Source organism: Oryzias latipes, chromosome 4, assembly GCF_053564925.1.
Source record: "Oryzias latipes strain Hd-rR chromosome 4, Olatipes_Hd-rR_3.1".
Taxonomy (NCBI): domain Eukaryota; kingdom Metazoa; phylum Chordata; class Actinopteri; order Beloniformes; family Adrianichthyidae; genus Oryzias; species Oryzias latipes.
The window spans coordinates 4,813,737-4,839,398 of record NC_136240.1 but is presented as its reverse complement, the minus strand read 5'-3'; the positions used below and the strand labels follow the sequence as shown (position 1 = coordinate 4,839,398).

The window sequence follows — 25,662 nt, the reverse complement described above, 5'->3', positions numbered from 1 at the left end:
AAAATGTTCCAATTTAGTCTAAAGAAGTATTAACTTATTATACTTCCTATGCTACACATGTATACTAGTATATTTACTACATATATATACTTATATATAATTATACTTACTTACACTTACAGATATACTTAGTAAAATAAACTTCAAGTGTTTACTTTTTCCTATAAGGGCTACTATTAAATTTTCTCAAAAGTACAGTTTTTACTTTTGAAATGTATTTATTAACAGATAAAGGCTGGGAATGGATATTTGAAGGCAGTGCGCGTGCGTGTGTGCACAGTTATAGTGATCATTTCCTTCTATGATCGCTGTCATGTATTGATGGATGCTGCACTGTGCAATAGAATACGTAAACGCGTTTGTGTTGATTTGAGTAGAATGTACATAAAAATAAATTAACGAGCTCACGCGCGTGTGATTGTAGGTGTTTGTCTCAGCGTTTGGATGCGTGTGCGCGCACGTGCGTGTGTTTCTTTGACATTTTTTCCCCTGTAGAAGATAATTGCTGGGTGCACGTTTGAGATCAGATCTGGCAACCCGGCGAGCCCGAGATGCGACTCCTGAGCTAGCAAAGGACAGGCGGGAACAGCCAGCAGAAGTCCGGGAAAGGCATCTCTCTTTCACCGCTCAAGGTCAGATTGAAGGTCATTCGTCCGTTCTTCCGCCAGAACAGGAGAAGTTCGTCCCAGTCGGCCTATATATGTCGGAGTCGGACGAACTGGTTGAGCAGCCAGAGTCTGTTAGCCAAAGCGACTAGCTAAACAAGCTAAACCTAAAGTAAACACAATCGACCAGTCACCAGGACACATTCTTCCGGAAAGCTGCGGTTCCGGCCAGCAGGTGTGTTCGGTTCGGACCCGTGTCGCCTGTCTGTTTTTTTGTGGAGTTCTGTGAGGACTAGAATCGAGTAACTCCGTCTGAACTTGGTCAGACATGTTTAACTCCAAACGTAGACTCCTTCGGAAACCTGGCTGCTCGCCTAAAACATCTTCTATAGCGCACGCGCTGTTTCCGTGTTCGCGTCGCTTTATCTCATCCTGTAGAAACCTAGCAGCGGTGAAAAACACAGTTAAACCAGCAGTGGAACATGTCTGGGGCTTATAAGAACGTTGACCCAGTTTCCTGCATGACTCCATTTTTAGCTCTGTTTGTTTGTTTGTTCTTGGGTTTTGAAATCCATCATGTGAGGAAAAACTCATCGACTTAACCCATAAGAACCCAGACCCATGAAATGATGTGTATTTTACCACAAAATCCATTTCTAATGTTTTTCTGTTATATTGATGTCACCATGGGTTCTTCTTATGGGACAACGAACTAGGAGCGAAAATATCTTAAGACGAAGAAAGTGGAATAATTTACCAGATGAAAAGAAAACTGGACTGGAGTAGAGTGGACAGTCATGGAGGGCTGAGAGCTCAGCAGGAACTGACATCTGTCTTTATCTGCAGAAGTGAAGCTTTCACTGTATAAATCATTAATAAATACCACAGAGTTTTAAGGCCAGTTTACAAACAAATTTCTTGTTTTTTAAATTACAACTTTTATTTACGAGAGAAAAAAGTCATAACTGTTCCAATACGAGATTAAAGTTTTCTGTTTATCGGAGCCTTGCTTGAAGATGAAATATGTGGAGCGTTTTGTGAAGCTTTATTTCTGGATAGGTTTAAAAAACAAAGAGATTCTGAACCTTTTGACGACTCAAAATCAGATTATTGTCAGTGGAGCCGGCTTTCCGGAGTTCGGTGTCACTAAAGCGGAGTTTCATATGTAAAATAAGGAGCTCAGAGACACGTTTGGGTGTAGAAGACCGCTGCAGCCTTTATTCTCCTTTTCATTCACACACCCTGAAGTTCATCTGTCTCATTACGTCATGAACTTGTCATGCGCACAACATCAATGCGGAAAGTGAACAATGTTACATACTTCAGATGAAACGTCCCGTTTCAACATAAAACAGCAAAGATGAATAAAAACAGTCTGTTATATTAGCATTAGAACGTTAAAAATGCCAAAAAGTGCGTCTCTTCAGACGGAAGCGTCACACAGATGTAGAGATCTTGTCTTTGGAGGAGGAAGAAAGGACTGAAGTGGACGGCTGCAGAGACACAGACTTCTTTTTTTTTCTTACAAACAGCGAATATGTCGTCATCGATTTCACGAAGGGAAAATCTCAATGATACTAGCGTTTGCGGCGACCATTTATGAATCCACTGTGTTCTATGGTATTTAAAAAACACATTTATATATAACTTTTTTTTTTGCAAAAATTGTTCAAACACTGTGTATTTTGGTCTACATAGATGTGATCTAGTGAGCAATCGATGCCCACTGGGGTACACGCCATATAAAAAAATGCATAAACTAATGCACCTGCAGGATGTTATTCTTTACAACTTTAGTGCCACTGCTAACACTACAATTCCCATGATGCATTGGGTTAAAGTGACAGCAACTCTTACTGTGCTGCTGCTTAATGTCATAAAGCACAACAAACGTAAACGTGAAACGGACAAATTGAATTTCAGATTTAAGCACTTAAAAAAAATTGAGGTCAAGTTTAAATAAAAGTAATTTGACACAGGGTTATGGTTAAGTGGCCAACAGAGACATTTAAACTAAATTAAAAAGAAATTATTCAATCAAAAAAGTTTTTAGTTGTTGAAGTTACATTGTTTTTGGACAAAAACATTACTATAATGTTGTTCTTTTTTGTGTATGCATAATGTCATTATATAATTGTTCAAAAATCGCAGTTGCTTTGGCATAAACAAAAATAAAACATTTCAATGAATTAATAACTTTAAAAAATATATATTATTGTTTTTATTTGATTTGTTTTGTAAGGTTACATGAAATTGTATTGGAATGAACTGGAGGGAAAATAACTACTGTGAGGAAACTGGAGATTCTAAACAGGACTGTAAAATAGGTAATTAGGTTTGTTCCCCTTCAGCTTCCTGCACACAGAAATAATGAATAATGACTCAGAGACAAAACTTATCTTTTGTAGATTTACTCCGCACAAAGACCACAGATTTGAACGCAGGGTTACAGACAGATGAACACAGTGCATTCAAAGTCCGAACAAAGGGGTTCAACAAAAGGCCTGGCATATATACCTTGCATTTGCATATTCAGAACCTCATTCGATGGATCATGGTGTGAAAAACCCACCCACAGACTGTTGCAGGCTAGATGCTCGAACATCAGAGCACCGAAAGTGTTAGATCTCTCTGAGGTTATCACAGACATTTGCCAGAACGCATACACCAGAACACACAAAGATGAAAAGGGATGATGTTAAAGGAATGTTTGCGAGACAATAGTCTTGGTTGTGCTCTGTTTGGAGTGTAATATAATTTTGAGATGATAATACATAGTGAATCGAGGTTAAGCCATTAATGTGATAAAAGGTAAAAGTTAGTTTAATAAAATGTAAAGGGAGTTTCTAACTATTCTGTTTCTAAGCACTCCTAACAACTACCTTGGTAAACTTTAGTTTAGTTGCAAATTATGATTGACAACCATCGCAACTTTTCGGAAAAACAGCTGGAACTCCAAGCTTTTTGTGCCTCAGTTATTACAATAAAATGCATGTGAGATTGTGGAGAGACTGTTCATCAATGCAGACTACAGAGTATCTCTTTTTTTACATTTTTGGTTGTTGGTGTGCCTTGGGATTTTTGTCAAATTAAAGTGTACGTCGGCTAAAAAAAAGGTTGAAAAACACTGCTTTAGTGCAAAAACAGCCCTTTGGTCCAGTTTCGTATTGCAAAGTCACACTTTTACCATTTATAAACTTCATTTTACTTTTTTTTTGGCCATTTTTCCATATATTTTAGCTTTAAAAAATGTACATTCATTGAATGACAAGAAAAGTTGCATTTCCTGTGGAACTATGTTTGCGTAATTGCCAGAGGCGGTTCCTTTTAATTGTTTAATTGCATAACTTTTAGCAGAAGAAGTTGAAAGGAAGGGGTTGAATAAAATGCTGAAACATATTTGCCTTAGAATCCAGTAAGTATAAAGCTGCAGAAGAGCCTTGCTATTGTAAGGCTGTACATTTTTAATAACAGAAAACCCATAAGTTGGAGAAAACATTGCAGAACAGAGCAAAAAAAAACACTATAAATGGCAGGACAGAAATCTAAAAAAAAACAAAGGTTACTGAAGGAAGAAATACAAAGATATCCTTAAAAGGTGCTCAGAGATATGAGTTTTTCTTAAGAAATAATGTAAAATTTTAGCTAAATGCTAGATTAGCTTAAAAACCTTAGTGAATGCCAAATTAGCAAAGCATATTGCTAAAATGTTAGCTAAACAACAAATAAGCTGTAAAAACCTCATTAGGTGTCAAATTAACCAAACAACTTAGCATAATATAAATATAATGGTTAAACATTTAGCTAAATGTGCTAGCAAAATACCAGAACCTCAACTAAATGCTAAATTAGCTTGAAAAACCTCAATATGAATATGTCCATTATACTTTACACACAACTGTATCCAAGTGAGAAGGAGGAGTAATACAACATTTGACAATAACCTTTTCTTTTGACAAGAGGGCATAAGGATTGATTGAACATCTTGCCTAAGGACACTTCAACACAAGAGTGGGAAGAGGGATCATCAAATCTGTCATCTTTCTGGTCAGATAATGATTGCACCTCAACTTCACCATAACTACCCACCAACTCTGCTTGCTGTTCAAAGAGGCAGATAATGTGGAAGAGTACAATGTATACAGTGCAGCCACACATTAAGTCTTGCAATTCATACAATCTCTGAAACAGAATAGCTTTTAGAAGTCAGTGCTCTGTTCCCCCTTCTGGTCACCGGCGGTAAAGGTCTCCAGAGGACAGAATGCACTACATCTCCCAGCAACCCCAGTGCACGGTTTCATTTATTTCACTCAAAGTTAACTTAAGCTCTGCACTGAGCCTCACTCAGTACAAAGTATTGTTTGTGTCACTCTGCCTGCATTACCAAGCGTTATATCCAGACCTGATCTTCAGATTTCCTGACCCTGTTTTGTCTCTGACTCCGTTTGTCTGCAACCTGCCCCGAATCTCGCCTGGATCCTGACTACTCATGTCTCTTCTCTGATGCACCCAGATTTAGCTTTGTGGACTTTTAGCTGAGCTATTAAACCTGCTGCATTTGGAATCAGCCATCTGTCTGTTCTGTGACAATAGCAGTGTAATTTCTGGAAGTAGACAACTAACTTAAGGTTCAAAAGACTAACAAAACAAATGTAAAGCAATTCCCATCATGCTCTCGTATAGTGGATAGGATCATAACAATACTTTGCAAAAGCATGAAAAGTTCTTGATGGCTTTAACAAAGATGGAGAAATTCTATATTTACTGCATGACGTGGTTGAGCCTAAAATTTTGAAAGAAATGCTAATATGCATCTAAAAATTTTGTTTAATTGATGAATATGTGCAAATGTGAGTTAATCTATATGGCATTGTCATTGTAAGTGATAGAGTGAGTCAGGGAGACATAAAAGGGTCTGACGAGCAGGTGTGTACAACAACACTGGCAGCAGAGGTGCGCCTCATCCCCCGAATGACGTTGCTGGATCTCTGAGCCAAGTTTAGATCCCCATGTATTTCTATGGGTCAGAAGTGCGTGTTACTACCTCCAAACAAATGTTCATATCTTCAAAAGACTTTCACGTATTAAACATGTTGAACCCTTGTGAGGATCACAAGGCGTTGGGCTACAATGTGTACACGTTCAATGTCTGTAGGTTCAAATACCGTCTACATTTGTTGTAGAATGAGGATGTGTATGTGCTGGAACCGCGCACTTGTGTTAGAAAGAGGGGGGAGCGCGTGCAGCGGAAGTGTGTTGGGGGTGCGAGTTTATGTTTGATATACAGAGTAAAGGGGAACTGTAATAAAAGGTTTCCCCCAGAAGAAGATGAATGATTCTTTATTAACCCACTCTGGAGGCTCTGAGGGTCCGAACAGGGAAGGGAACCCCAAAGGAAGATTTGCCTTAGGCGGAGAGGATCTCCCCTGCATTTTCCGACCACCGTCAGAAAGAAAAAAAGTAATCGCAGGAAAGGTTCAACACATGATATATTTACAAAGAAAGACGGTACACAGAAATAGTTTTTAAAGTTTTAAAAATATACCTGAGCTTTTCTATCCAAACAGTGCCTGTCACACGGCAGCAATATGGAAGTAAGAGCACTAATATATGGAGGTAATTCAGTCTCAACTAGAAGGAGCTGCATTTCCAGAAAAAAAAATGCTGGGTTGAATGCTGTATTGGAATGAAAGCTGAATTTGCTGTAAAAATAGCTGAACTGTCCTGGAAAATCCTGGAATATATTGAAAAGCAGGGCTCCAGGCTGCGACCAAATGGTCGCATTTTGCGACCAAAATTTGAGAGTGTGCGACTGAATTTTACATCCAGTCGCACATGTGCGACCAGTAAATTTGCCTCCCCCAGCCTCCGTATTTTTTTTTCATTAAACATGGAAGGGGCACGTCAGTGATCAATGAAATAATCAATGAGACGCGAGCGCACACGCACGCAAACGAACACACTCGCACACATACTCATGAAACGCGAGCACACACTCGCGTGATGCCTCACTGTGAGGCGGCCACTGCGTGTGAGAAGAATAGGGAAAGTCACTGTAAGTGGCTAAAATGCGTGGAGGGGGCGGGGCCTAGAGATAGTCGAGCGCGCGTTGGAAGGAAACGGAGATAAAAATCATCACAACCTGATATGTGCGTCTGAGCTATGAATAAGCGAACTATTGATTCGTTCTTCCACCTTGCAGCTAGTGTACCAGTGCCAGAGTGTACAGCAGGGGGTCTCAAACTCGCGAACCAAACCACGGTTCTCATGCGTGGCTGTCACTGCAGCACATCGCTCCCGTGGGAGATGGTCAGCTGAGGAGCATAAATGTCCCACACCTACATGCGTGACAGCTAACGGGGCTCTAACATTAAACATGTGCGAGCAACAACACGATTTAGTTTTAGACACACTTAAAACACGTGGGGAAAATGCAACGATTGACGTGTTTAAGATGAACCAGCGCCGTGTCTGGATTGTTGTGGAGACCAGGCCGGGGGGGGGGGGTGAAGGCCGAAGCTGCAGCGAGACTTAAGGAGAACTGGAAGTTGTTGTCCTTAAAATTCAATTTAGTTTTAATATGCCTCTTCCCCTTAGTATGATCTGTGATTTGTGATATCATATCTTTTATAATTATTTTAATGTTTTGTAATGTATGTAGCCTATTTTTAATCAGTTGGCATATTAATTTATTTTAATTGACCACTGAACTACAAAAAACCCATCAGGACACATGTCCCATAATGCATTGTTTTGTAGTCTGTAGGGCAGCTTTCAGTCAGTTCAGTACTAAATTTCCAGCTGTGTTCGGGTAGGTTTGCCCCTTGCTCCCACCCCTTTCTCGTGATATTTTTGTTTTGATTGACAGGTGATGTTGGAGCAAAAACAAAAATATATGTCACACACCAGGTGATCTGTGCAGTGTTGCGTCCATCTGGGTGATCTCAAACACGCTTATTGTGCATCTTGGCTGCACCTATTTGGTGTCACCAACATGAATTTCCATCCCTTAATGTTTACATACATTTAAGTATTGTTTGAAACTGTGAAATGACCGAAAGGTTACTACGGTAATCACTTTGTTACTAAAAACGTTTTTTTAATTCTAAATGTATGGTATTTTGTTTACCATTTGTACTGTCATGACAGCAATGGTGCTGTCAGTTTACCTTGTTGTTGCATCTTCAAAAGTGCAGAATAAAATGTGACACTGAATTTGGAACAGCACATTGTAATTTCTGCATCTATTATTAAAGTATTTATTAGTAATACAGTGGAAATTAGTAGATTTGGTTAGAATGTTGATTTACGGAATGCGCCCCTAAATTTTCTGGTTGTGCCCCTAAAATTTTCAGTTGGGGGCCACTGTGCTCCTAGTGAAAAAAGTTAGTCTGGAGCCCTGAAAAGTTCAAGGACTAAAAGTCATAGCAGGAATAAACTGAAAAAGCCGAACATTGTAATAGTAGAATGGCTAAAATAGGTCAAAATTTGTAGAAGGAGTTTAGCATGAAAGCTAAAATTGTTGAAGAAATGGCTGAACTGTTGAAAATTTGAAGAACACAAAATGGCTGCCAAACCGTCACCATTCCATAATAATTTCAAAACGTATGTTGTTGTCCAAAGCTTTTGAGCATTTTAACGTTTGAATGGTGTCCTAAGCTAAAAGTATGTTAAAGTTATAATGGTTGAAAGAAGCAAAAGTTTTCAAGGATTCCCCATGTATTTTAATGGAACAAAAAATCCTGGATTATCTTGAAAAGTTCAAGGACCAAAAGTCAGCTGGAATAAGCTGAAAGAGTTCAACATTGTAATAGTAGAATGGTTGAAACAGTTGAAAATTTTTAGAAGGAGTTAAGCGCAAGGATTCCCTATGTATTTCAATGTAGGCAAAAATCCTGGAATATCTTTGAAAGTTCAAGGATTTCCAAAACCAAAAGTCATAGCACTAATAAACTGAAGGAGCTGAACACTTTAATAGTTGAATGGTTAAAAAATTTGAAAAGCCGTACAAGCCGGATCTTTAACCGGCGACCTCATGCACCAAGACTTCCCTATGTATTTTAATGGAGCAAAAAATACTGGAATATCTTGAAAAGTTGAAGGATTTTAATAACCAAAAGTCATAGTCCTAGGAGTTAAGCAGCAAAAAACGGCGGAAGATAGTGACAATAAATAAAGAGAAACAGGAAAACAAAGGGTTCACTCAGGATAGTTTCCTAAGACTTTCTCCTTATTAGCTATGCTTCTCGCATCCTTTTAACACTCAGACAGCGGTTACCTTCGGTCTGGATCATGAGGAGGTGGAAGAGAAAAATCTTCAACTTTCACTGAAAGGTCTGTGGAGAACTGGCATCACTTTGTACCACTCTCCATATTAAAGATGCAGTGTGACTATGTTACCTCAAGCTAACCTCATTGTTAATCACAGATCAATACACCCCCACCCCCCCCCCCTTTTTTTATTCTCATTTTCATTCTTTTTTTTTTCCGGTTCCGGGTTACAGCACGGACGCGTGTGGCTCTCTGCGGCTCAACAATTATCTTCAAGTGACTTAAAAGTTGATTTTCTCCAAAAAAAGAGAATGGACTAGCAGGACTCCGAAGACCTTAAAAAGATTCTTGATGATATCTAAGCTGCGTTGGATCCCTTTATGGAACAAGTGACCGCTAAGGTAACTCCTCAGATGGAGCTAATTGAAGACTTCCGAAGATTCCGAGCTCAAAACGAGCAAAAAGATAACCGGGTCGACATTCTGGAGAAAAGACTGGACGATGTGGATGAAGAATGTCATTCTCACTGGAATACCGGTCAAAACTCGGGCAAAGCTAAATGCAGCTGGAGTTAGCATTTCTAATGCTAATAGCGCTAGCATTGCTAGCAGTTCTTCTGAACCTGGGAGCGAGGGAGAGTCTGTGGAACACCAAATGGAATCATTTCTCACGTCTAAAGGGATTTCCCTGGATCTAAATACCATGGAGACCTGCCACCCGCTCCCCAGGAGAAAGGAGACGGATAAACCAGCGATCCTCATCAGGTATGTGAATCAAAAACACAAACTAGCTCTGATGAACCAAAGGAGGAATCTGAAGGGATCCGTTGCTTATCTGAACGACCATCTGACCAGAAGGAATGCTGAAATCACCAAACATGCCAGGCTTCTGGGTTAAAGGCTGCAGGATTTACGTCAAACCACTCGGTCCACCGGAACGGTCCAAGGTTCTGGTTGTGAACACCATGAAGGACTCTGAGAAGTGTTTGATCACGGACGTCTGAACCAACATGCACTAATGAATTAAAGAACCGAATTATTTCAAGAAAGATGGCATTCATCACTTTCTCCAAAAGTCTGAGGTGACCCTGATTTTCAGCATAGGTCTGACCTGCTGACAACTTGACCTCAACTTTCAGCGCCGCTGATATTAGCTGAAGAAGGAAAAAGATCTTAATCTAATGTCTGCAGACATAACATTGAAGAGAACTATAAACTCTGTTTAAACCAGAAGAACGGCTGTTAATCAGCAGAAGAAGGAATACCAACCTTGGGAATTTGACAGATTATGGACCCTTTTCTTTATTTTACTTCACAGCATTACCTTATTATAAAAAATAAAAAAAAGAATAAAATAAATGATTAATCAATTATTGAAAATGGTTAAATTGATTGATTTCTAATGATATTTATTCACTTGCTCCAAAAATTGAAAAATTGACTCGTGATTTTTCCTAATGTTACAATTTTGCACATATTTTAACTTTTGATACTTGATCAGATTTTGCTAACATTTTTGAAACTGTGCAATGTCTTTTATACTGATATATTATTATTTTTATTAATCGTATACATGACTTTTATAAGAAACATCTGCATATATTTTGAATAAATGATCTGTATTTGCCATGTTGATTTCTAAAAAAGTATTTTTTTACATAATTTAAGTAATTCATCTTTGTCATGTGCTTTTATTGATACTTCAGGATTCTTAATTCTGTCTGATAAAATTTATGAACCGGATAATGATAAATCATGTAATAAAATGGTTACGGTGGAACAGGGGTGGGATTATATAAATTCACTTCCTTCCACTCCCTTTCAAACAATATTTATTAATATGTCTAAATATTCTAAGTTTGAATGAATGTATAACTGATGACTGTATTGTTTTTGTGTATTATTCATTATTCTTATTTGATTGCTTAAAATAAACCAATTAAAATCAAAAATCAAATTCTTCAAATCTAGGCTGAGAGTGGAGTCAGCCTCCAACTGTCCTGTTGCATTACCCCTAAAGCAGTGCTTCTCAAATAGTGGGGCGCGCCCCCCGGGGGGGGGGGGGGCGCAATGCGATGCCAGGGGGGGCGCGCAGTAGTAGCGGTTGTAGGCACAGGTTATACGGGTAATTGCCCGGGGCACAAATTTAACGGGGGGGGGGGCAGTGGTGACAGCGGCTCAGTGCTAGGAAAAATATCTGCGTGCCTATTGGTTTCCTTAGTCTGTTATATCAGAGTTTGCAACAGCCTGAAACTGTGAACTGCCATCCCTGCAGCTGCTCCTGTCTTCTGTCACAGTGTGTGAGAAAGAGAGGGGAGGGATAGGGGGCTGCCAGGTGGAACAGCGCACACGGAGCAATATATTGAACAACACCAGGATCATCACGTGCCTTCAGATTCCTCAGCTCATGCTAATAATGTCATTCTTTATGAACTATTGTTGACATTTTGATGACATCTTTATTTTCCATAAATGTATCTTTGACTGCCTGTGGTTTAGTTGGTGTCAGTATTTGACACACAGACAGCAGGTAATGCAGGAAAACAGCTGTCCTTTATGTGATCATAAATAAACAATCCTTTTCTTCTTCTTCCACTTTCGGCTTCTCCCATCAGGGGTCGCCACAGCGATCAAGTCGCATGGTAAATTTGGCAATGTTTTACGCCAGATGCCCTTCCTGACGCAACCTTCTCAAACCGGGCTTGGAACCGGCAGAGGTAGAGAAGGGAACAGGGAGCAGCCCGGAGTCGAACCCTGGTTTCACGGATGGAAGGCGCCGCAAACCAGCACGAGCTAAACTGGCTCCCAGTCATCATAAATAAATAAATCATCATAAATAAACAATCCATCATTTAAAAAAAATTCAGAATGTTTTTTATCTATTTCTTCAGACTAAAAATGTTAAATATATTGGTGCTGCTGTGTTAATGTTTCAGATCAATTTATATTTAATATTATTTTTCTCAGCATCAAATGGTTCATTTGGTCAAAAATGTTTCTAGTTTAAATAAGGACTGACAGATTTTGTATTTGAGGCACTTTAAGCTACTTTTCTGTTTTAGACTATAACAGGGTTTCTGTGGCTAAAGAAATGTAATATTTGATGAAAGTGGATTTATATTGATTTTTTCTTTTGTTAATGTTAAAAGATACAATTTTTGGTATACTTACACAATTTCTATAGATACTAACCAAATATAGTATGGGTGGCAGTGGCTCAGGCGGTTGAGCGGGTCGTACAATGATCGAAGGGTCAGCGGTTCGATCCCCACTCCCCCAGCCAATTGTCGTTGTGTCCTTGGGCAAGACACTTCACCCTCCTTGCCTCCAGTGTGGCTCCACTGGTGTGTGAATGTGCATGAATGATCCCGGTGATGGTCAGAGGGGCCGTAGGCGCGAACTGGCAGCCACGCCTCTGTCAGTCTGCCCCAGGGCAGCTGTGGCTACAACAGTAGTTACTAGGGCTGCACGATATGAGGAAAACTTGCGATATGCGATATGAGGGATTAATATTGCGATAACGATATAATTTGCGGTATATAAACAAATAGCGAAACAACCAAAAACATCATTCCCATTTTAATGCAACAGTTTAAGAATTGTACTCCAAATGACCCTCGTTGACATAGGAGGGAACATCTAACATAAAAGGGCTCCATCTGATTGGTCAACAACGCTAAAGGCTCTATCCGATTGGTCAAATGCATAAAGGGATTTATTTGATTCGTTAAATAATTTAAGCTGCCATAAGATTGTTTTAGCACATTTAAGGTAACCATTTATTGCATTTTTTGCTGTGTTTTGCGATATGCATATTGCACAGCTTGATTTTGCGATAACGATAAATTTGCGGTATATTGTGCAGGCCTAGTAGTTACCATCACCAAGTATGAATGAGAAGTGAATGAATAATGGACACACTGTAAGCACTTTTAGTGACTTGAAAAGCACAGATAAATCCAATCCATCATTATTATCATTATTAATATATTGTCACCGTGCGGGTGTGTGTGTGGGAAGGGGATGGGGGGGGGGGGGTTAGGGGGGGCGCAAAACATTTTATTCTTTCTAGGGGGGCCTTGCAAAACATAATTGAGAAACACTGCTCTAAAGTTAGAACAGCTACAATACTGACTTTAATAATAATGTATGATTGTGTTACTCCTAACTAGCAGGCTTTGTATTTCCTGGACTTTAAAACTTTTCCGCCATGCTTGTGTGTCGTGCACCTTCAGTTCAGACATCAGTGTGAAGTCTATGGGGTTATTCCATTGGCTGAAAGCGAGCACGTCTGCTTTGCTGATGAGTTTGATTGACAGATTCATTAGCCAATGGTGACATTAGATGACCTGCAGCGTGAAGGGAGTCACCGCAGAGAAATCTCTCACAAATGTGTGGAGATTCACAAAGAGAGCGGGTTTGTGAATCACATTCTAAAATTTGCACGAACTGTGAGTTCATATTACAAGTGTACCAAAAAAATGATGTTTGTGAAGCATTTATTGTGCATTTCTGAAAAATGTATGGTTTTTTTGTGAAACACAGCGTGCACATTTGTGAGAAACACCTATTGTGCATGTGTGAAACATTTAGTGTGCATTTGGGAAACACAACGTGTGCATTTGTGAAACACAACGTGTGCATTTCCAAATTTATATTGCACGTTTGCGTAAAATTACAGTTGTGAATCAGAGCGTGTGTATTTGTGAAACAGGTTGTGTCCATTTCTGATTATTGAGACTGAATTAACTCCATACCAACAGGGCTGGTTAAAAAAAAACATACCGGTAAAAGTCACTTAGAGCAGCAGTAACTGATAAGCTCGTGCCGCGCAGAGGCAAGGCCGGAAGTTTTCTTCCACAACAGTGACACACCATAACTCAGCACTAACCGGGCTGGTTTAAAAGACATGAATGTAAAAGTCTCTGAGAGCTTTCTTCATCTCCCTCCTGTGCACTGAAACCATGTGTCAGCAGCTTAGCTTGTTCCACCCCTTTTTGTTGTGTTTATTTTGTGTGACTGCAGTTGTCATGGAAGTAACGCAGCGTCTAAAGGAGGCGTTGCCTTTGGCGCTAGGTGATGAGGCAGCCTTGAGTGAGGAGATGTACGGGAGAGGGAAAAAAATGCTGTTCTGCTGTACGTGCGCTCTCTGAGTTTCCATAGTTGGGCTGTATCAACAGTTTGGTCCGAGCAAAGAAATAAACGGCTGCTAGCCCTGTTCAAGAGCAACGGTGTCCCGTCTGATTAGTTACCATTTGCATCCCGACTGGACCGGAAATAACAGCGGTTTTCGACTATGGTCTGAAGCCTGAGGCTGGAAGGTAACACATGGAAGTCTTCCTCCTCCATGGAAGTCTTCCTCCATTGGAATAGCCTCAGACATTCTTCGCCGCGCACTCTCTGTTTCTCCTTCGTTGTCGCTGTCAGTGTCACTCTCATCCTGAGGTAAATTAACTCCTGAGCTTGCGCTGTCCTCTCTGTCACGCAGTAGACCGGCTTTTCCAAACCCGTTGGTAATGGTGGATTTTTTCACACTGCTTTTAACGATTGCTTTTAACTTGAAAGCTGCGTCGTATGCATTTCTTCTTGCATTTTCCATGATGAGGGTCTATTCGTGCTATTGATTCACAAAGCAGAAATTTACATTAAACTTGTGTCTTCCTCGACACATTTACCGTATTCCCCCTGTCTCACTCTTACCCTTTCTGCTCCAGCGCCCCTAGCGGGCGTTAGAAAAAGAGCAGAAATTAGCCGCATCATTGAATAAGGCGCAGGTTTGAAAGCGTGTGACAAAAGTAGCGGTTTATAATCCGGAAATTACGGTATGTAATTAAATAAATTCCTTTCAAAATAAAACACACTTTGTGTCGAATAACATTCTCATTCTGGAGAAAATTTAGAAGCCAAATCAACATGGCGTTTTCTATCCTTACTATTTTGGAGCGCCTCCATGTTTTTTCTCCTTTACTATAGAAACTATAGAAAATTGGTGTGGAATCCAAATTTTTTCTTTAAATATATATTTAAATGCAGTTTTGTACTTTACGACCTTTGCCTCAGAGTAGCAACTAGACACAATAGAAGATCAGAATAGGTGCTTTAGGTTTATCGTAATAAACCTTTTACCATGATTTTTTTATGTGACGTGTTGGAATCTAAACATAAAACTTCATTAACTAAAACTACAATCTATTTTTTTATTCACTTCATCAGCATTTTTCTTTATAACCAAAGAGCCATAGGGGATGAATGATGGAATCACATGTGACTCCACGGCCTAAGGTTGCAGACCTCTGGTCTTGACTAACTGACTAAAGGCACCGCAACCTGTCTCTCTTCTCTTTGTGAACAGTATGGCCAACAAGTTTGATGGCATTACCATAGTAACGGGTCACACCTTATATGATGAGTCCTTAAACGATCACACCCTGCACCATCTACCAGACATTAATCCAGAGAGGTAAGGAGACTTGGATCTGTATTTTGTTGATTCTCCTTCTAATAATTGTTATCAAGTCAACACAGCTCTTTTTGTTTTAAATAAACTGTAATGCAGGATCTATATGGATTATAATGCCACAACCCCTCTGGAACCAGAGGTGTTGCAGGCTGTTTCTACAGCTCTCCAAGATGCTTGGGGAAACCCTAGCAGTAACCACATAGCAGGTAAGAAAACCTCAAAAAACTCTTGTCAGGACAGATACTAACACTAATAGATGGAGACATAGCCTATAGAGTGGGCAAATGGTAGTTTAAAAAATGAATATTTGTGCTTTAAACCTGTGTTAATGGCGGTGTGAAACATCTGGCCCTTTTGTTTTTACTTTATTAAATGCCTAAATGTATGTATTTTTGCCAATTGGACCCAAAGTTAGACGTCTTTCTAACACATAGTCTTAAACTTGTTCTGAAGTGGGACTAAAAGGTTTCAGAGGAGATCATTGCTGGTATTCCTCTGCTAATGAAAGAACAGCCTACAATCGTCACCCGAAGAGCTTGAATCTGACAAAAATGATAGACAAAACTGTATTCAGACTCAACTTCTAGAAATCATTCATTGCTTTTTCATTTTTATTTTCGAAAACAACTAAAACAGCTGATATATTCATATTTCACCTTAATACAACTTTAATGGGGAGGAAATTCCTTAACCTTTGTGCACAATCCTGATAGTAAAACCGTCTGGATGGAAGCAGTGTTTTCTTCTAAAGGATCATTTTCTCTCCATCCACTTCCTCCAAAAAAGCTCACTTGCTGTGAGCGCTCTCGCCTCTCTGCGAGAAGCTCCTGGTTGTAATCCCGGGGTCCTATCTGTGTGGAGTTTGCATGATCCCCTTGTGCATGTGTGGGGTTTCTTCGGCATCCTCCCACGTCCAAAAACATGCTTTGTAGGATTAATTGATGACTCTAAATTGCTCCTAGGTGTGCATGCGAGTGTGAGGTTGTGTGGCCCTGCACCAGACAGACAACCTGTCCGGGGTGTATTTCGTTGCCCAACAGAAGCTGAGATAGGCTCCAGCAGCCACCTGACCCCGAAACTCATTGTCTTGTTTTGTTTTTAAAGAAACAAAGTAAATGTGCAGAAAGACATTTCTTCAGACAATCACATCTAGAAGGAATTTGTGCTGTGATTGTTAATCTAGAGACATCTATGCCTGGTAATAAGCACTTCAGTCCAATTGTCTGTTTCACTACACTCACAGAAATCGTTGACCTGAAACAAATTGGGATCCATTTTAAGTTACAGTGGGAAAAAAGCTTCACATGGATCCCTTGTTATTTCAGGTGCCACGGCCAAAGCCATAATTTATCAGTCCAGACAGAGTGTTGCCAGAATGGTCGGTGGTAAAGCAGAGGACATTATTTTCACCTCAGGTGGAACAGAGGTAACTGCTGCTCTTTTTTTTTTTTCTTTTACTTGTCCAGTTGAGTAAACATGAGAGCTAAAGGCCTCCTGTGTTGGACACACTTTACCGTTACAATAGGGATTAAGAATCTTCTGACACACAAGGTGTATATTTGTATAAACCCCTTTTGTAATTTAGACTAAACTTTATTCATATTAATCATATTTATAACTGTTTTTTGTTGGACCGGACGGGGAAAAAAAGTAGGGAAGAAGAGAGAGGGATGTTAGAGAGGGGGGGAAAAGGAGGAGGGTGGTTATAGAAGGGGGGGGGGGGGGGGGGTCATGAAACATCATAAAGCAACAAGTTGCTGGAAGTTTATAATAATTACTGTCAGGTGTAGATGTATAATAAATCGAAAAGGGGCGGGGCCTGTCCACACACACACACTAGAAAGTTACAAACATACCTGTTGGCTCCAATAATGTTCACATACAAACAAGTATGCATACTTCACACACGCATACATATTATTCAGACTAACACATGTGAAACATTTCATTCAGTCACGTAAAGGTGAGCTATCACCTGTGCTGGAGTGAGTGTTTCTGTTCTTCTGGGGTGGATGATGGAATGTAAAAAGAAAGAGGGAGAGGACCCAGTCATCCCCACCCCAAGACCCCCGCCGCCGCAGCAGCAGCCAGGAACCCCCAACACCCAAACAGTGCAGCAGATAAAGGACTGCTATACTGCTCCTCTTTCATGAAGACAGCCAACAGCAGTCACCTTTGTTGGGACACAGGGGATGCAGTTTCAAGCCCACAAATCCTCTTGCAGGCCAACAACCTGGTGCTGCACACTGCTGTGGAGTATTTCCAAAAAAACTGTGGCGCTGCAGAGCAAGGCGAGGGACTCCAGAACGGCTGCCGCGGCCTGCCTCACATCATCACTTCCAATATAGAGCATGACTCCATTCAACAAGTAGCTTCACATCTTCAAAAGGAGGGAAAGGCGGGTAAGACAAACATACGTACATCTGTAATAGTTGAAAAACGTCTTTATGCTGGGTCCTAACGGCTTCTATGGCACAGAGGTGACGTTTGTGCCCGTGTCTCGAGTGAGCGGCTGCATAGAAGTGGAGGATGTCATTGCTGCCGTGCGTCCAAACACCTGTCTCATATCTGTCATGCTGGCTAACAATGAGACAGGAGTCATCATGGTAAGACTTTGATGAAGATTTTTTTGTTACAAATATTTCCCTTCATGCAATAACCAAGAATGTGTTCCTTTTGAACCTTAAGCAAAATCTTAAACATTTTAGCCGCTCCAGGAGATCTGCCAGCGAGTCAAGTTTCTAAACAAGCAGAGAGAGCGGCTCAGGATCCTGCTGCACACGGATGCTGCCCAGGCCCTGGGCAAAATCCCAGTGGATGTCCAGGAACTGGGAGTGGATTATCTCACTATAGTAGGACATAAGGTCAGACAGCGCTTGTGGGTTTTTTTAACTGACAAACAAGGCAGTACGTTAACTAGTTAACTTGGGTTTGTCAGTTTTATGCCCCCAGAATAGGAGCTTTGTTTGTGAACGGTCCTGGATCAAGAACACCACTATACCCAATGCTGTTTGGAGGAGGACAAGAAAGAAACTTCCGGCCAGGGTAAGGCTGTTCATCGTGACTCCTCAGTAGTAGCTACTAAAGAGCTGGATGTACATGAAAGGCTCCAAAACGATTTAAAGTTCCAGAAATGCTAATCTGGTTTCTTATTTCTCCAATACTACAGAACTGAAAACACACCGATGATTGCTGGTCTGGGGAAGGTGCGTAAATTAAGGCTTTATCATAAAGCCAGGACTCCAAATGAAGTTGAAAACAGATTCACTGCTGAGTTTGGAATGTGATTGGGCTTCAGATTGTGGGAAACACCAACAGGGTGCTTTTGAAGAAACCTGCAAGATCCTCTGGTGGAGATGGTGTGTTAAGGAGTTTTGTTCAGGGCAGAGGGTGACGGGAACAAATGAGTCAACAAATGAGTCAATCCAAAATCCTCCTGGGATCCAGAAGACTAGACCCTAAAGGGAGAGGCAGAACTGATGGGCAGAAAGAGAGTCAAAAGGGCCAGAGACAGAGGGGACATCCAGGAAGAGTGAGGGGCAAATGATACTAAAGCTTTGGAGCTCATGTTGCTCCTCATGAAGTGGAGGCAAACAAAGTGGTGCTTGTATCAAAACACCCGAGTCACATGACCAGGGACATTGGAATTTCATGGCCGTTTCTTGTCAGCATTCTGAGCCAACAGCAGCTTGACAGATGTGAGTGGCTTAGTGCCGTTCCAGCTATGCCAGCTTTATTCAAGGCATCGTCAAAACGGGGTTGTGAGGAGATAGGAGTCCATCTGGCTGCTCTGTGTGAGCGGGCTGCCGGACTCAAGAGAACCGTGTCTCTAAGCAGAGGAGTGGCTTCAGGACGGTTTGTGAGCTAATGCTGAAGTGCAGCACAGTCCTGAGAAACCGTGTGAACAATCATGTAAATTCATGTTTCCAGCCGTGTCCAGACAACACAAAGGCTGATGTTATTCCCCTATATTTACATTCTGTTTAGATCAGGCGTCGGCAACCCAAAATGTTGAAAGAGCCAAATTGGACGAACAAAACAAAAAACAAATATGTCTGGAGCCGCAAAATATTAAAAGCCCTATTTAAGCCTTATAATGAAGGCAACACATGCAACATGTATCTATATTAACCTACTATCAAAATGACTAAGTTGTTACAAATACTTAATGAGCATTATTAACGATTAAATGTTTATTTGCCCTGCAGTGCATTCTGCGGAGAACGACGCGTCACGTGACTGCTCTGTTGTGCAAGTTTAACTTCAATACAATAATATTGTAACGACCCAGCCGGGACGTCTCTTTGGCGGGGAATACAACGCCAAACTGCTAGAGTAGTGGCTTTATTGAAAAGCTATCCGTATCTCATACACCGCACGACCCCGGAAAGTCTCAAACAAATACAAATAGGAAGCTAATCGAAAGTCCTTTTCAGTAATAAGTCCGTTTATCCAAGCACATAAACAGCCGAAACAGCATGGAAGTCACTTCAATTCACAACACTCTCACTCATGGTATTACCCCGAAACTTCCCATGAGCCTTAGGGGCTGAAGGCGGGGCTAACCCCCAGGTTGCTACAATATCAATGAATTATGTTTCATTGCTTTGATAAAATTAAAGAAATGTAATAAAGAAATCCGATTTTTGATGTAATTTTTATTTTGAGGATTCGAACAAAAGAATGCTCCCCTGGCATATCCAGGGCTCGACATAGCCATTTGTCCGCTGGCCCGGTCCTGTTTTTCGAGCAGTGCGGACCACAAGACTTTACTTTTCACTTGTCCGCTCGGGCCACTAAAATATCTAACGGTTTATATATTCTTCACCTTTTTCAATAAAGTAAATTTTGCGAAAACGTGTGGATTTACCTCTTCTTCATAATTTAGTTTTTCTGTTAGTCCTGTGTTCAAACTTCAAGGGTTTCTATGGGAAACCTTTGATCACTTCTCCTTCTCTCCCGCCTGCGCGCACGCTGCTTTCACTGCCGAGCAGTGAAAGCAGCATTCAATAAAGTTTTTTTCAAACTTTATTGAATGTAACAATTCAATACAAAACAATGTTAAACAGCAACAACGAAGGCACAAGCCAGTGGGTTATTACAACATTTGATTATAAATCCGACACCGTCACTGAAGAGAGACTGAAGCATGTCAGAGATGTGGAAGACATGGCAGGAATAGATAGGAATATGTTGGATGGAGTAGTGGGTATAATTAGTAGTATGGACAGCAAGATATTTAATGAATGCATTGAAGATGAAACTGTATCCACTAAGCTTTAAGCTGAATGTCAAAGAATCAAAGGCAACTCCAAATACCTGAATCTCAGACTCAAATGCAGTAGAATGTTAAACTACTTCATTTTGTTTTTCTTTACAACACTGTAAGCAGTAAGTATTTCTAGTTAGCTGAATGATCTCAGTTAGACCTGCACAATATGAGGAAAACTCGCGATATGCCATATCAGAGATTAAAATTGCGATAACGATATAATTTGCGGTATATAAACAAACAGCAATATAACCAAATAACCATTCCCAGTTTAAAAATTATACTCCAAATGACCCACGTTGACATAGGTTACAAACATCTAACATAACAGGGCTCCATCTGATTGGTCAACAATGTGAAGGCGTCCATCCGATTGGTCAAATGCATTAAGGGATTTATTTGATTCGTTAAATGGTTCAAGCTGCCATTAGATTGTTTTAACACATTTAAGGTATGATTTATTGTGATATTTGCCGTTAGAAGCACCATGAAAACTTCTGAACTAGTGTTACCTACTACACTGCAGTGCTCTCTTCAAAACATCTGAAACAGACTAGAGCAGATTTAAGTTTGATATGGTCTATTTTCAGTCATTGAAAAGTGTAGAAATAAGTGATGTCACCAGAATGCACCAAATTGCACCATATTAAAAGTTTCCGGGGGGGCATGCCCCCGGACCCCCTAAAGTTGCAAGCACCTGCGGAGCGGCGGGTCCCGCTATGCGCGGTGTCGGGCCAGTAACTTTCAGGCAGGGCCAGTAAGTTTCAAAAACTACTGGCCCTGTGGGCCAGTGCAAATTTCTGGGCTATGTCAACCCCTGATATCTGAAGTTTAATTTGTAAATTTGTGTTTTGTATTGTACTTTCGTTTTGTACAATAAAGTAAAAAAAAAAAGTCATGTGCATTTTAGGTCTGTTAGCAGCAGGGGATTGTGGGATGCAGTCTCCTGATCTAATTAGGGCTCAGCATGAGCGTTTCTGTTTGCCCACGTCTCTTTTCATATGCCAGTTTTGTTGTTCCACCTTAGTTTATTCTTCCTCTTATGTTGTTTCTTTATGTTGCACCGTGAGTGTGGGAGGGAGAGAGGTTGATGACTTCTGTGCAATGTTCAATGTGATGCGTGTGTTAAGTGAACAGGCTTGTAGTGCCTGAATGGAGTGTATGCTCTCAGCTAAACTTGCTGCCTGCTCCTCTTTGAAACTGTTCGGAGATGTGGATGTCATGGGTCACGGACATTTGAGAGATTGATAGCTCTACTTTTTGGCAGCTTGTCTCCCGCTTTGCCCTCTGCAAGTGACGTACCTGCTTGGCGTTACAAAGTTTTTTCTACGCATTCTTACAACATTGGAAAACGTTTATAATGTTTGTATCTTGTTTTTCCTCCTACATAAACCATATTAAACAAAAAATATATTTCTCTCCCCCATCTTTTTACATTTTCAAACATTTTTGAAAATGCTCCAGGGAGCCACTAGGGCAGCGCCAAAGAGCCGCGGGTTGCCGACCCCTGGTCTAGATGCAGATTGCAGCTTTGAACACATAAACAGCTGGCTGGGGAGAGCGGGGATCGATTCGCCAACCCTTCGGTTGTTAGACAATCTGCTCTACCGCCTGAGCTAAACTAAACAATAAAAGCACATTTAGAAGATCCTCTCTCTCTATGCTGCAGCTTTTATTGTTTACAACAGAACTCACTATTTCTTTTTTTACGTCCGTTTCCGGTATTTTAAACTGTTCTGCACACGTCCATTTATTCTGACCGACAGTGTGGCGTATGTAAACGTTAGTTATAATTGGATAAAGTTTTTCTGGGCCCATGCACACGGTTCAGTTCTAATCCGATCTTTGATCCGATCAAAGATATTTGGCACGTGGAACCACAGCGACTGTTTCTTCATTCAAACACTGTGATCATCTGCAAAGTAGGAAGGATTGTTAGAGTCTTTGAGTACAGTTCTGAAATAAAGCTCTAAGCTTTACATAAACCCTTAACCATTGTTTAACCTCTACCAGCGCAGTGGCCTTCTGGTAGAGCGTCTGTCCTGGGACTGGAAGGTCATTAGTCAAATCAAAGACTAAAAGTGGAACTCAATGCCATGCTGCTTGACACTCTGCAATACGGAGTTGGACTGGAGGGTTAAGTCAACAAATGGTTTCCTGGAGGTGTGCTGAGCTGTCTGCAGCCACCACTACTGACTTACTTCTGGTGGCTCACCTGACCCACGGGCCGTGGCCACATTGAAGCTTTGAATCTTTTTTGGCCCAATGGTTGAGTAAGCCTACGTGCTTCGTGAAGCTTCACCTGCCCACCACTATCCAGGAGTAAACCCAGAGGACTTCAGAGCTGGAGCACCAATGCAGAACCAGCAGAGAATCTGGCAGAGTAGCAGGAAGACGGGGCTCTTTAAGTAGCAAGCATATAGGTGAAAGCACTGCTGTTGATTGTTTAGGTCAGATTAAACATACAGGAAGTGGTTAAACAGGAAATCCTGAAATCAAAATAACAGCCAGACGAGAAAGAAATCCAAAAACATTTTTATGTTTATTGCTTTATTTTAATTTCATGACAACCATTGGTTGGCGGTATATCAGCTTGTTGGGACTCAAACTGCATGATTAGGGCCACGGTGGTTTGATTAGGATTGGGTGGATTCACGGGTCGACTCAGAGAGACTGTGGTTGTGTTACAAAGGTCCTTTTGTGTGTTTTAGGCTTCTGAACTTGTGACTCTGAATCTGTCAGAATACTCCAGTCATATGCAAAGTATAAAACTTTACTTGGAGGAACAAATGGAGGTAAGTTTGATTTTGTTTCCTTTACAGAATGAATTTAGCATTACAGGAAGAGTTCTTCTTTGTGCTAAATATCTTCCTTAAAATATATAGGTGGAGTTTTCTGTGTTTTAAATCACATTTGGCCTTAAAACATGCAGCAAACTGGCATTTTTACATTTTGACCAATTTAATGATGAATATTTTATTATTGTATGAAAGATATTAGACATAAACAAATGGAAGAAAGCGGCACTTCAACCTAGAGTCAAGTCAGTTTAACTGACAACTCAGGCACCTGAAAGAGCGGCTTTGTTCAGTCATGGGAGGGGGTCGAAGGTGTATTCATAGGCTGGTGGGGTGAACACTAGGATGCTCACAAATGTTTGATTGTGTAGTTTTGTTCTTGCACAGTTGCTCACAATGAAGATGAGAACAACAATTTTCTGACAGTCTGTTTTCATGGCTTTATGAACTGGAACCCCAACATATCCCAAAATAAACAAATATATACCGTATTTTCTGGACTATAAGTCGCTCTGGAGTATAAGTCGCACCAGCCCAAAAATGCATTATAAAGTAAAAAAAAACACAGTCGCACTGGACTATAAGTCGCATTTTGACGGGAAATTTATTTGACAAAATCTGAGACCAAGAACTAATAACTTGCACAACCTCATATGACACAATCATAGCAGACTGTTTATCTCATAATTTCACAGTAATTCTTTCTCATACTTATTTATTTATTCCTTTCATGAAGCATCATTGGCCAACTAATACTCTGTTTTCATCCTGTATTTGTAGAAACAGTTGTCATTTTTATTGCATTTCTGAATCTATGAAATCATTGGAAAATAGAATATTATGTTTTTAGCCGTCAAGATCTTACTGTAAAAAAAGGTTTGCTGATTCTCTGAGTCACTTAACATCCTCTAAACACTTAACATACCTCATACATCAAATTGACCCAGGAACATCATTTCTGTTCCTCACAAATGAATATAACAGGAGGGTTAACAATGTATTTATTTCAATTTAATTCTAATATAAGTCGCTGCGGAGTATAAGTCGCACCCCTTGCCAAACTATGAAAAAAAGTGCGACTTATAGTCCGGAAAATACGGTATTTGAAATCAATGAAACAGCAGTCTCTGAATCTGTCTTCTTTGTCTTTGAAGGTTTTTGTTTTCTGAATGGAATTATGTAAATGAACACACTTTTCATGATATTGTACTTATCTGGAAAGGTTTTGTATTCCTTTTGTACTCCTTTTGTATTTTAGGCCCAATTTTATTTTATTGTTTTTGATTTTTTGGGGGGGGGGGCTTTTGTGATTTAGAAATGACAGAAGAAGAGGATGACACTAGGGGATGTGGGAACAACCAGGAAAAGGGGGTAAAGAAGGATGGTTAAACACATAAATGGGGATAAGGTTCTACATAAAGACTCGCTGGTTTACCTTTTTTTGGCATTTTGAGAAATGTCCTGTGCAATTCCTCCCGAGCATTAACGCCTCTGTTCTGTGCTTCCTTTTCATAGAGCGTCTTCAGAGACAAGATTCGCTTCAACAACCGGTTTCCTGGCTCTGACATCCTGCCCAACACCATTAACATGTCCATCTTGGGCCCAACGTTACAAGGTTATGCCATGACCCGCCCTGTTTAGAACCTCCTCTAACCCACAGCGATGCTTGTCAGACAGTTCATGACCTTCACACAGCTTTTTGTGAACAGCAGAGCCTGTAAATGATTCATGCCTCTTCCTGCTTCAGGCTGGAGGGTGCTGTCCACCTGCAGGAGACTTCTGGCCAGCGTTGGTGCCGCCTGCCACTCAGCAAGTGGAAACAGGTGCCAGAATCTCCCTTTGAGCCTTTCCCTCCAGCGTTGATGTTTGCAGTTTCAGAGGTTTCTTGTCTCTTAGGCCTTCCCACATCCTCCTGAGCTGTGGCGTTCCCACAGAGGTGGCGGCGAACGCGCTGAGGGTAAGCGTGGGCAGAGGAACCACCAAAGCAGAGGTGGATGCCGTTGTGGAGGACTTGAGGGAGACTGTTCAGCTGCTGGAAGAGATGAACTGATGGCTTAAAGAGTTCTGTTCCAAATGTGATGTTGAATTGACTAATGCCCTAAAATGTACAAGATATTTATTAAAGAAAATATTGGCTGGAGAACTAGGAATGACCTCTGATGTGGTATTTGGAAACATAAAGCGACTGTATTGTAAGTTCTAATTAGCTAATTGGAACCTGGGGGGCCATGTTTTATTAAAGTAAAAAAAAAAATGA

General features: G+C 40.6%; 1 protein-coding gene across 3 annotated transcripts; it reads left to right on the top strand.

Annotated features, from left to right (window-relative positions):
- Positions 1 to 491: 491 nt before the first annotated feature.
- Positions 492 to 25,662, top strand: scly (selenocysteine lyase). 3 transcript variants are annotated; one of them, XM_023953948.2, is made up of 13 exons: positions 492 to 632; positions 15,228 to 15,335; positions 15,432 to 15,541; positions 16,661 to 16,761; positions 17,560 to 17,737; positions 17,814 to 17,941; positions 18,044 to 18,199; positions 18,274 to 18,380; positions 18,505 to 18,541; positions 23,319 to 23,402; positions 24,921 to 25,020; positions 25,153 to 25,228; positions 25,302 to 25,662. In XM_023953948.2, the coding sequence occupies exons 2-13, from the start codon at positions 15,229 to 15,231 to the stop codon at positions 25,453 to 25,455; spliced, it is 1,338 nt and encodes a 445-aa protein (XP_023809716.1). In that variant the 5' UTR covers positions 492 to 632; position 15,228; the 3' UTR covers positions 25,456 to 25,662. The 3 variants fall into 3 exon arrangements, with proteins under 3 accessions (XP_023809716.1, XP_023809718.1, XP_023809717.1); XM_023953949.2 differs by having other exon boundaries at positions 549 to 840; XM_023953950.2 differs by lacking the exon at positions 23,319 to 23,402.